Source organism: Numida meleagris, chromosome 7, assembly GCF_002078875.1.
Source record: "Numida meleagris isolate 19003 breed g44 Domestic line chromosome 7, NumMel1.0, whole genome shotgun sequence".
Taxonomy (NCBI): domain Eukaryota; kingdom Metazoa; phylum Chordata; class Aves; order Galliformes; family Numididae; genus Numida; species Numida meleagris.
The window spans coordinates 6,638,481-6,650,981 of record NC_034415.1 but is presented as its reverse complement, the minus strand read 5'-3'; the positions used below and the strand labels follow the sequence as shown (position 1 = coordinate 6,650,981).

The following is a 12,501-nucleotide window of genomic DNA, read 5'->3' as shown; positions in this document are numbered from 1 at the left end:
CTCATTGATGTGACAAAGAGGCTTCTCGGGCCCGGGGTAGATGAGAGTTCCCATTTCTGTGGGAAACCAGTTACCGTGATGCTTTTTTTGGGATGAGAGCACTGGGAAAATTGGATGTGGATCTTTGTGACCTGAGTAGAGGGCAATCTGGGGGTCTAGGAAGAATTGGGGGGAAAAAAAAAAAAGAAAAAAAGCATTTTGTGTCCTTTCAAACACCAAGATAGTAAGATGGGGTTGGTCTTATTTTGATATACTGGATCCTTGTTCCCCATATAGCATGGGCTGTAACGCCAGCTTGGTCTTGTAGCCAAGGTGGGATGTCCTGAAGCACAGAAAGGTAAAAGTGTGTGCAGCTTGGCCTACCTCTGCCATGTGTTTGCAGACTGCGTGTGCTGAGGAGTGCACGGTGCCCTGGCACAGCTCTGCTTCTGTCTCAGTGTCCCCGGCGCTGCTGGGTCGCTGCTAGGTGGCGGCCGAGGCACAGCTCTGCTCGCTTCAGCCTGAAACTGCTCCTCTAGGGGGATCCCGGAGGGATGGAACTGCTGGCATGACTCTGCTGGGGGGGAAACATCCCTGTGCCTCTCAGCAACCCCCCAAATCGCACAGGTGCAGCTCACACGTGGGCTGACCAGGGCAGCTGCGTCTCATAGAATCATAAAGGTTGGAAATGACCTCTAAGATGATCAGGTCCATCCCCACCACTGACCATGTCCCTCGGTGCCACATCTCCACAGTTACTGGATGCCCCCAGGGACAGTGACCCCACTACCTCCATTGGCAGCCTGTGCCAATGCACCACCAATCTTTCAGAGAAGAAATTTTTCCAACCCGAACCCCCAGGTGCAGCTCAAGGCCATTACCTCACCTCTCCACCAGCTCACCAAGCAGCAGGGGGGTGAAGCTGTTCCAGGGAGCTGCTGGCTGGCTCCCACCTGTTCTCATCTCATGGGGCTGTAACTGAGGATAGGAGATACATTTGGTGTCCCAGAAAGGGAGATGCAGATGCTGGAGATAGGAATAGGCAAACCCAAGGGGGGAAGCCAGCAAGCGTTATGCAGGATTGAGGCTTCCCCAAGGCTTAGGAGCTCCTTCACCTGCCAGGCTCTGGAGGTGGGGAGCACGTTCTGGGCTATCACCACTGAGTGTGGGATCAAGTGTGACTGCTGGGTCCACAGAGGTGGTGCCTGCCCCACTGCTGCTTGCTTTGTGAGTACTGTTCCTGCTGCAATATCTACAGAGATTTAAGAAACCAAACCAACGCAACTCCTGGAGCTGCTCCCCTGCTCCAGGTGGCCTGGGCTGATCTTCCCAGAGCAGCTCAGGTCACATTTCTTGTTCCCAGCAGGTCTCTGGTTGTACATTTATTGCCTAAGAAGGTGGAAAAAGAGAGAATGTAGCTTCAGGAACCAGAGTGGGATGCTGCACCTGCACGCCCACCTGGGCGTGGGGTGACCCTGGGCAAGCTGCAAAGCATGGAGGGAGCTGAGCAATTTCCCTGTAGCGGTGATTATTGACCGGGAGCCCCTGGGGCACAGGACCAAAGTGTTCAAAGCAAGTGAAAAATGGGAAGGTGGTACGGTACGGCTCTGCAGCTCTCCTTGAAAGCTGGGGTTAGCAGAGTGCTGGCGAGGTGTGTGTGCCCCAGGGACGTGCTAATGGACTTGGACAACATGCAGGGCTACGGCGTGGGGGAGCCAGCTGGGGTGGTGGGATGGGGGGATGGAAACATGGGGGCTCCTGGCTGAGACCTTGGGAGTGGGGCTGCACCCCAAACCTGGACCTGGGGGTAGTGGGGTGGCCCTGCTATTTTGGAGGGCTGAAGTATTCCAGCTCTGCTTCGTCTATCTGCTTTCCTGCACACGTTTGGGTTGCCCTGTGCTTCACAAACTGGAGTTGATCCAGCAAGTCAGTTTGGCTTTAAAAAAAATTAAATGCTCCTGACACCAAAACCGTTCTCTTTTTTATTTTTAGGTTTTTTTTTTTTTTTTTTTTCCGGTGGAAATGGAATCGTTGCATGATTTAGAGAAGGTAAAGCTGCACTCAAGGCTGCATCACATTGCTTCACTTGACCCGTGAGTAAGTGCTTTTCTTTCCTCTGACCTGGAAGGATTTCTTTTTCTTTCCATTTAGCAAGAAAAAGGGAAAAAAGCACATTCTCAGCACAGGTCACTGCAGAATGAGGTCTTGAGCCAGAGCAGCCTTTTCAGCCCCTGCACGGTGCCAGAACCCATCAGTGCTTCCCCTCCCCAGCACATGTGCTGTCTGCGGGGTTCCCTGTGCTCAGGGGCAAACTGGGACTCCTTGCCCCTATTAGCTGGTTGTGAGCAGCTGCAGGGATGGCTTTGGGGTGAGCACGGGCTGGGGGCTGTGCTGTGAGGACCTGATGGCTTTTGGAAAGTGACCGAGCAGAAGGAGCGAGTGAACTGCGCTGCTTCTGCTGAAGCATTGCAAAAGCTGACTGGGGCCGTTCTTGTGCTGAGATGTTCCTACCTGAGGGGCATGAAAGGCTCAGAGAGCAGAGCTGCTGGGGCATCTCTTGGGGGAAATGTGGGTTCAGTTGGTGCAGGGATGTGCTGTGGGGCTCAGTGCTGGTGGCAGGGCTCTGGGTGTCCTGCTGAATGCCTGTTGGCACCCAGACGGGTCCTCCTGGCTCTGCTGATCCATGCCCAGCAGCCTGGGTGTTCTCTGCCATCCCTGCTCCCAGCAGTGAGGAAGAGGAGGGTTCCTGTGGGCACTGCACAGTGCCAGAGCTGCTCCCCGGGGCAGCAGCCCGTGTGCATGCATGCACGCTCCCCTCCCAGCACCCCGCTGCCAGGAGCTCTCCTTTCTGGTTCAGCTCTTTAAAGGCAGAAGCTGATTGCAGAGGGGTTGCGATCTCACCCGTGCTTTTAATCCCACTGCTGTCAAACTCCATTAGGAGGTTCAACATCATCTTGCTACCTCTGGGGCCGGACCGCCTCTTGCCCAGCCTGAAATGAGGCCAAGGCTGGGCTCCATGGGGTGGGCAGGGCCTGCAGTGGAGGGGTCTGAGCTGCAGTGGAGGCTCTGAGCGCCGTGTTGGGCTCAGGGTTAGGGTTGGGGTCACATTGGCACCTCCACATCCCCGCTTTGTCAGCTCCCAGTTCAGCACCGCCTGTCCCCACTAAACTGCTCCAAACTCCTGCAAGGTGCAGCTGTGCCGTGTGCCTGGCTCCCCACTCACCGTGCACCCCGATCCATGTGCTTTGGCAGGTGGGGACGATCGATGGCACCATGCAGCTGTCAGCCCCTCGGGGTAGTTACCTTGGGTGGCAGCGAGCCCAGAATGGCTCAGCCCCAGCAGGATCCCCTGCATGTCCCAGTGCTTATGGCACCGTGCTGGAACTGGGAGGGGACAGAAGGGAGAGGGCACAGAGGGTGAACCACAGCACTGTGGGAGGGGGTCACGGAGAGGGGCTCATGGCTCTGCGCTGCTGCATTGAGCTGCGCTTCCTTCCTGTGCTGGAAAAAAGCTGCTAGGCTTCATCAAATATTGAGGCTGAGGACTCGTGGAGGCCAGGAGCAGTAGTTCTCACAGTGGGGGGGGAGTGGAATCCTTCTTGGGCTGAAAGTGAACATGTTTTTATTATTTTTTTGTTAATTTCTTGACGTTTTTCCCAGCTATCCCCAGGAGGAGGGGACGCACGGGGCTCCTGGGCAAGGCTCCTGCTCCTGGGCTGGGGCTGGAGGGGGCAACGGGTCAGCGCTCTGTGCTGCTGAACTGCAGCCACCACCCGGGAGGGGAGTGTGCAGCCTTGGGTTGTACAGTGCACAGGGGCTGTCTTCAACATCAATCCCTGTTTGGGAAGGAGATGGCATTTCTCTCTCCCAGCAACACAGCTCCGTGCTCCTGAGCACCTCTGGGTGTGTTGGGATGTGTGCAGGGCATGGAGGTGCCGGTGTGCCTAAGTGTCCCAGCAAGCACATGGCTGAAGAGCTGATGCTGGGAGTGGAGTCCGAGCTGTGATTTTTGGCAGAGAGCACAGGCAGGACTGGAAGCGTTTTCTGGCTTTGGTTTGAAACTCCTCAGCAAACTCTTTTGCAGCAGCAGGCAGAGGGGATCCTACACCACTCCTTCGAGCTAGGTCGCAATGCCCGCATGCTGTAAAGGTGACGGTGCCAGGGTTCTGCGGTGTCCAAGGATGAAGACAGTGAGATTTCCCCCAAACCCAAACTGGAATAACTAGGAAGCATGCTCAGCTTGCACAGCGCATTGGGTCAGGCTGCTGTCACTGACCTCAAACCATGCTAGTGGGGCTCCCCGACCCACATGCTTCATGTAAAACCCCATGGGCTGCAAAGCACAGCGCTGTTCCCCACCTCCTTCCCTGCTCCCAGAGGAACTCTTTAACATATCAGTCCTTGAGAAGAAGGAGCCCTGATCCTGCTGCCATCTGAGCAACCGTTTCCTTCCCTGCAGCCCCATGGCCAAGGCAGTGCTGTGGGACGGGTGACGGAGACGAGCGGCATCACCCCTCGCTCCAGAGCTTCTCCGTGGGGGGGACACCCCGAGGTTGGGGCCGGGGGCGGTGCGGGGCCGGGGGCGGCTCCACGCACCGGGCAAACTCCTCCCCGCTGCCTCCACCCCCGGGCGGACACACGGCGCCTCCCGGGCTTCGGTGCGCGCTCCTCTGCCTCTCCTCCTCCTGCTGCTCCTGCTCCTACCCGCGCCCGGCGGCGCTGCCCCGCTCCGATCCCGCTGTGTGCCGGCTCCCAGGTAAGGGTCAAGGATTTGGGATAAAGGGTCTGGGATAAAGGGTCGGGGAAATAGGGTTGGGATTAAGGGCTTGGAACCCCCCTGGGGCAGGGTATGCTCTTGGGGGGGGACTCTGGGGCCACAGCATCCCAGTTCGTCTCTTTGGGTTTGCACTGCCCAACTTTGTGGCATTGACTCTTCGGGGTGCACATGGTGCCTGGCCCCTTTGTTTATCCCCGAGGATCTCTGGTTTGTCTCTGGCTGAGCTGTGGTAATTGAAGGAGACCCGTGCTTGAGTTATGGGTCTGCATTTTGTTTTCTCTTAAGGTTATCCTGGAGGGTTTGCTTCCCCACAAAAGGGCATGTAGAAGCACCTAGCGTTTCCAGCCGGGTTTTGTTGTGTGCTATTGATTGCCTCTACGGTGGAGAGGGTTTCTGATGGGCCGTGGAATATTCCACCCAACGGAGCCTTGTGTTGTGGGGGCTTCTGTTCCTCTCCCCTATGTTGGTCCTTGTGCATCTGAGGTGTGGAGCTGCTGTGTGATGCTGTTTGTGGTGCCTTTGGGCTGCTCCTTCACATTTAGCATCGTCCCCATGATGTCCCATGGGCTCAGAGCTGGGCTTGGGGGGGGGAAATGCTCCATCCAAGAGGGCTTCACCTGTTGAGCAGCTGTCCAAGAGGCTGTGGAAGAGCCATAGAACCATAGAATCGTGGCATCGTTGGAGTTGGACTGTGGTTTTATGAAGCTGCTGTTCCCTGTGGGGCAATGGGATGGGACTGGTCCCACTCACCTGGGACATGGGATATGCTCCCACACCTCTCCGAAGCACTGCGTTTCAGCCCATTTTCCACTCTTGATCCCAGGAGGAGCGCCCTGTGGCCATTGCGCATGGAGTGGTTTGGGTGGACTCGGCCAGGTTTTGGGTGTTGGGGCAGCAGAACGGTGCTGTCGGAGGGGACATCTGAATGCTTTGTGGCCAAAGCGCTGCTGTGGGATTGGTTCTGGGTGTACACCTGCCCCACTTTGGCTGTGGTCATCCCCAAACCTAGCCTGGAAGGCGGTGTTCGGAATGGCCAAGTGCGGTAGAGGCCTTTCTGGGAAGGGAGGTGCTTCTCCAGCTTGAGCAGCACCGCTGAGCTTGGCCATAAGCACTGCTGCTTTGTGGGTCTGCTCTGGAGCTGCACCCAAACCCAGCAGCAACAAAGCTTTAGTGAGGTCGGAGCGCTGCCTGCTCTGCTGGCTCTCTTTCTCCCCGTGGCCGAGTCGCCGCACACCGCATCCCGGCGAGGTGAAATATTCATCGGGGCTCTGTTACCCATGTTCTCCTGAAAGCGTGTTTCACGCTTCGTTTGCTGGCGAGGCTGAGAGGCTTCGTGATGTGATTCCCCCGTGACGGCCCCGAAAAGCGGCTGTGGATGGAATTGGTGGGGTTTCCATTAAAGAGAGCGAGGGGAGAGGACAGAGGGCCTTAATGCTGCAGGATGGAGGCCCCGTTGTGATGCTGGTGCTCTGGTGTTGGGTCTCCAGCTCCCAGCTTCCCCCTGGAGCTCAGCATCCCCCATAAGGAATAGAAGGAAGCGCAGACCCGTTGCTGCTCTGGGGGTTTGGGCTCCCATTGCTCTGCGGACGGCAGCGCCGCTCTGTCTGCCCCGCGCTTTTGGGGAGGGGATGGTGCTCGGTTGCTGGCTGTAGTACTGCTGCACGTGGGAGGCTGCTTCCCTGTATTGCTGGGGGAATGCAATTAGGCCTTAATGAGTCATTACAACAAACCTCTGTTTATGCTCCCAGCGAAGATGCTGGGGGCTGCTGACAGCCGGGCAGCAGCGTTTGCATCATGCACAGGAAGAGGTTGTGCGCCCTTTGCAGCCCCTTCTCTGTGCAGAAGGGCCATGGGTGTTGCAGTGGGGTTATGGCTGCTGCCAGCCCTTGGGGTGCTTCTGGGGAGCGGCAGCAGTCGGAGGGTTACCTGCTGCCTGCTGCAGCCCTGGCCTGGGCTGCTGGTTCCTTTGAGCTGGTGGCTTATGGATGTGGTGCCCTCCTCTAACCCATGCCCCAAGTGGGTGGGCAGAGGTCCCACACCTCCCTGAACCCCCTGCTCAAAGGCCATGGCCTTGCCCCACAGCCCCCCCTTCCCTCGCTCCACTTGACTGTGTGATGCTCCATCTCGTTACCCCTTAACGATCTTTGCTAATTGAATCCTGCTGGTTCCCTGGCACGCTCGCAGGCAGGAAGGTGCCTGGAGACGTGGGGGACGTCCCTGGTCCCCAGCCACATCACCCCATGGGACATGCACCCGTTGTTCCAGCCCAGAGGGTGAGAAGTAAACCTGGGCCTGAGCTTCCTTTGGTGGAAGTGGTGACAAAGTTGGATGGGGACTGAGTTCACAGGGGACGGAATGCACCTGCAAACATTGCGCACGGGTCCCCATCCCCCGACCCCTATGCTCTGGGGCTGGAGGCCATTCTGGGTTTGCTTTGTTGGAGCCTTCTTGGCTTTTCCTGGTCAACGCTTTTCTATTTTGCTCATTTCTCCTGGTATTCGCAATTGATCCATGCACCCTTCTGCTGCTTGAGCTCAGGAATTGTTCCCTTACCACCAAATCTCCGGGACACTTGGGAACTGCCCAGCCCCAGCAGACACTGCTGGGTTCCCACAGCTGCTTCCCATCCCTGTGCCCATTGCGTCCCTCCCACAAGGACACATAGGGCGGCCCCAGTTGGATGGAGTGAGGCGCTGGGGTCTCTTCTATCAGGGTTATCTTTGGGCTCCCACCCACTGCCAGGGCCCTGCAGGGTGCTGGGCCCACCCCAGCACTGTTCTGTTCCAATTAGGCCCTGCAAGAGGATGGATTCTGGTGAGGCCACGGCTGCTAATTCACCAGGCAGACAGCTCATTGAATTAGCCCCGGCTGCAGAGCAGGGCTGAGCCACCCGCACACAGCCCCAAGTCTGTCCGTCCACCCCACATAAGACTGATCCACGGCTGCTGCCATGCGGGTGCAGGGACGATGGGTGGGCAACAAAACAGGCTGGAGCTGTCTGGACAGGAAAAAGCACCGGCACGCATTGACCCAGACCAGCGAAGCCTCGTGCTGCCCTGCAAGCTACGCCTGTCCAACACGGACGTCATTGAAGGGAAATAAATATAGCAGCCACTCGCTCCAGAGCCGCTGCTCAGGCCGTAACTTTGTGCTGCTGCACGGCATCAATTAAAGAAAATGGATCTCTGCGCCAAGCGGCCCCACGCCTGCCTGCAGGGTCGGCCCCTCCGCCTGCTCCATCCCCGCTGGGGACAGTGGGATGGCACCGAGCAGGGAGGGCCCTAGGAATGCCTGCAGACGTGTCCCCCTCCCTCTCCGTGAAGCACTTTGCAATGTGGTGGCTCCGCACGGTGTCCCCGAGCTGTCCGCTGCTCCCCAGGGTGCAGTGTGACTGTCACAGAGCGTGCTGTCCCTGTTGTTAGCTCCGTGCCGGGTGTGCTGATGGATGGCCCTATCAGCTGGCTGGTGGGCATATCGATTTCTTGAGGTTTTTCTTTTTTTTTTTTCCCCACGTTTTGTGTGTGAGAGTGACTTGAGAAGGGAACTAAATCCAAACCGTCCTTCTGGCTTTGCACAGTGCCTTTGTGAGTGCTGGAAATCAATGTGCGGCTGCTGGCAAACCGCACCGGGATGAGTTTTTGGGGTTTTTCCTGTGGCTTGGGCAGAGGAGCAGGTTGCCAGCTCTGGTCTGGAAGCTGCCACCTCTCCGCATCAATTAGGGTCGTGTGGCTGAAGGGTAATTAGATCTGCTCAGCTGCGAGCTGCCAGCACTTGGGCCCTATCAATTAGCGGCGCACAGAGGGCTGCAGGGCCGCTGATGGGACACGATGGCATCGGGGACGGCAGGCACAGGGCTGAGCTGATGGCTTCTTCTCCTTGTCCCCACTCCCAGGGCCGCAGGTGTCTCCCCAGGGCCATGTGGAACTGCCAGCCCCCCCCAACCGCCCCGGGGCCGGCGTGATCATTAGCGGCCACCGCATCCCTGGGTAAGTGCCAGCAAGGGGACGCGGGGTCGGAATGGTGGCACTGGGGTGGTGACTGTCCCCATGTTCTGCCTTTCAGAGTTTGATGGAGAATCGGTCGGATGACAGCGGGAACTGTTGTCATCACCGGGGGAATCCTAGCGACGGTGATCCTACTGTGCATCATTGCCGTGCTCTGCTACTGTAGGCTACAGGTGAGCGTGAGGACATCATTGTGCCCGGACCACCGGGGTGGGAGGAGCGGCTGGGGGCCTTCGTGCCTGTGCTGGGCAGGGTGAGGCTGCCCGACTGCCTCCCGCAGGCGTCTGAGGAGCTGCAGTGCTTGCTCACTTAGGTGTAGGCTTGGCTGGGTTTGCAATACCAGATGGAGAGCTTTTGGGTTGTTTTTTTTTTCTCCCTATAAATTAGACGAGGAGGCTTTCAACGGCGGCTGGCTACAACCTCTTTAAAAGTTAATGCTGAGTCTGTGCCACGCAGCAACGTGCTGGAAAGCACAGCGGCTACTGGGGGGGTGGCATCCCCATACCACTTCCCCACTCAAATCTCGCTGTGAGGGGAGAGGATGCATTCCCCTGCTGCCCCCACCTGCTCCCAGCTGGGTCTCACCCTGCTGCCCCCAGACCACAGCCCAGTGGAGCTGAGCAGGCAGCTCCAGCAGCGGGGAGGGCAATGGGAACAGCCATTCCCCTCCTGCCATGGGACTAGGAAGCTGCCCCTCCCCTGCTCCAATGCTTTTCCCGCTTCTAGTCCTATTAATTTATTTTTTAGTAGAGTCAACACTGGTCTTGCTCAAATTAGAATTATAGAACCATAGAATCATTAAGGTTAGAAAAGACCATGGAGATCATCAGGTCCATGTCCAACCCATCCCCACCACTGACCATGTCCCTCAGTGCCACATCTACCCTTACGTTATGTGCCCCAGGTGGTGCCTGGGGCTGCCCCATGCTCATCTATCCCCGTCCCTCTCTGCAGTACTACTGCTGCAAGAAAGATGACCCCAATGAGGAAGAGGAGGAGGAGGAGGAGGAAGAGGAAGAGTCCGACCTTCCCACGCACTCTCACCCCGGCACGTGCAACGCCTGTAGCTCCCGCATGGCGGATGGGCAGGGCAGTCCCACGCCCGTCCCTGAGCTCAACCAGCACGGGGCCCACCCTCGCTGCCCCACCTGCTCCCCATACGGCTCCCCCTTCTACATACGGACCCCTGACATGGTGCGCAATGGGGGTGAGCGCGTGGCCTACGCGCCTGCCTGCTACCCCGAGATGGGGCCTCCCGTTGGCCTGCAGGGCTTCCCGCTGAGCCGGCACGGCTTCCGCGAGGGCTTCCCCCCACCCAGAGCCATCAGCACAGAGGTGTGACCCCCGCCATGCACCCTGCTCAAGGGATGGGGCTGTTGGCTTGCAGACAGCGGGGGTCGTGCAGGGAGAGCCCGAGAGCAGCGTGGCCCTCCTGATGGAGGGTGATTGTGGAGCCTCACGGGTCACCGTGGAGGAGGCCATCCAGGTGGCGACCTCTGCACCTACAAGTGTAATTATTACTCTATCTCCTGAAGGAACTTGTCTAACGAGGGCTATGTACAGTACAAACTAACTTCGTTGCTCCCCGGAGCGACGCCTTTGGTGTCTCCCATCGCCAGCTGAGGCCATGCCCACGTCCCCTGCACATGGGATGGGGATGGGAGGCCACAGCGCAGTGAGAATGGGGGTCTGGGGCCGTCCCACTCCCCCTGGCTGCAGCACCACTGTCAGCAGCTCACTTTGTGCTGGGGACTGATGGAGGGCTCGGCTCGGACTGCTTCGCCCACTGCGGCCTGCGTTGGAATTGTAGGAGAGGATCTGGATCACTGTGAGGGGACGTGAAGATCATTTACCCGTGGCAGTGGGCACAGGCAGATCCCTCTGTGGCCAAAGCCCCCACTTCAACTGCTCGTGAGCTTTCTTAGGAGCAATTTTAACTTGGGCCCATAAGTGACCGAGGTTTTACTTACAAGGAGAATTGTACCACCAGATGACTGCAGCGTGATCACCTCAAAGCCCTGCCCAGACCCCATCCAGAAGGATGCTGGTTTAGGATCACTGTGGCTTGCAGCAGCAGAGCGCACCAGGTTGCGTCCACTCCTTCGTGAGGTGCTCTGATGGAGCATGATTCCCCCCTTCACTTTGAGAAGAAGACCCAAGCCAGACCCGGTGGTTATGCAGCTCTGACGACAGCTCAGCCAACGGCTCCATCTGCGGAATGAAGATGGGAAAGTTCCTTCCTCCTCCACAAATCCAATTAGGTGAAAAATGACCAAAAGGACATCTCCATCATCCATGGGCACTTCCATAGCAACAGCGCAGCACTGCTCCTCACTCCCAGCAGGGAGGAGGGATGCAGCCAACCCGCAGGTGCTGCTAGGAGCAATAGCAGGAGCTGCTTGCCTCACCCTCGCAATACTGGGTAGAACTGCTTGGAAGTACAAGCGGGGTATTCTTTCACCACCACCATTTGGAGATTGGCCATCTGAAGGATTTGGACCAACAAGACTTGATCTCCCCACGCAAGCACAAGTGAAGGAGTTCTTGGTGTGGAGGCAAACACTGTTAGCCTCGGATGTCTTTGTTATCAGGCAGAAGGCTAATTGACACTCTGGACCTGCTGGTGGTTTGGCACTTCTGCTCAAACGACCCAAAGAAGAGGAGCCAGATGAATGCCAAAAATGATGATGGTCCTTGCAATCCAGACACCGCACCGCAGCATGCATCTTAGACAGCGTGTGAGCAAACATTATTCACCGTCCCCCCATCTATGGGCCAGAAAGACCTTGTGTTTCCTTTATGCTGAGACTCAGTCTAGCTGCACCTCTTTTACAGTCTCCTTCCATTCTCCAGACAGCGACAGCAGGTTTTTTCATGTCCTTTCACAATAAGGGCAGGCAGGACGGAAGAGGAAAGTTAGCAACAGCAATGCTCCTTGGATCCCACTGGCTGATAGCACCTGGCTCCCATCCAATTCTCTTCCCTGATAATATCATCTCTCTGTTTTTCTTGGCTAACTCAGCAAATGCTGTCCTTTCCCACTAGAGCAGCTGCTCAGCTAGGTCTCCATCCTGCTTGGAGCCACACAAACTTAACGTCACCCAACTCTACCTCTTGGCACGAAGCAAGGCTTCCCACCGCGATGGCAGTACCTGCCCAGGTGGGGAGAGCACACGGGGTTCTGCTTCGGCAGGTCACTCCTCTGCTGAGAGGAAGGCAACCCTATCAACATCACGTGCAAATGAAGCATGACCTGTCACCAGTTAACGAGGTGAGGCAGCTCCAAGGTAGATGGATGGCCAAAGGCGAGCATCATCCTCGCAGCCAACACAAAACCCTGGGCCTGGTGCAGCTGCAGAGGGATGGGTGAGTCCGAAAGGGCAGGGAATGGAGATACAGCTGTGGGCTGTAAGGTGTGGGCATGGTGGAGGAACGGGACAGGGTAGGGGCAGGCATCTCAGATTTTTTCCACTTCAGATTTCCTCTGTTGTTATTCTCTGTCTTTGTTGCTCAGCTATGGGTCCAAATTCCATGTCAGAAATAAATGAGGACTTTGAAATACAAAACAGGAGTGATTTCTGTTCTTTTGGCAGGCAACGCAAAATGGGGTTCATCCAGAGCTGCCCTGGAAGCTGTCCTGCTGCTAGGATTTCTCCATCCCCCCACCTGCTCCTGCTTTGTCCCTCTTCTCACCCTCTTCCTCCCTCGCCCCTGGCCTAGGCACACACATCCCCACAACAC

At 57.2% G+C, this 12,501-nt stretch overlaps 1 protein-coding gene across 1 annotated transcript; it reads left to right on the top strand.

Moving 5' to 3' along the window:
* FAM163A (family with sequence similarity 163 member A) lies at positions 315 to 12,313 on the top strand. Its single transcript, XM_021404667.1, has 3 exons — positions 315 to 8,742; positions 8,819 to 8,933; positions 9,715 to 12,313. Exons 2-3 carry the CDS (start codon positions 8,841 to 8,843, stop codon positions 10,099 to 10,101), a joined length of 480 nt encoding a protein of 159 aa, XP_021260342.1. The 5' UTR covers positions 315 to 8,742; positions 8,819 to 8,840; the 3' UTR covers positions 10,102 to 12,313.

Coding starts and splice junctions, on each gene's coding strand:
- FAM163A (XM_021404667.1), top strand. CDS start 8,841: ATGACAGCGGGAACTGTTGTCATCACCGGGGGAATCCTAGCGACGGTG. Junction 8,934..9,714: donor TCTGCTACTGTAGGCTACAG/GTGAGCGTGAGG, acceptor CCCTCTCTGCAG/TACTACTGCTGCAAGAAAGA.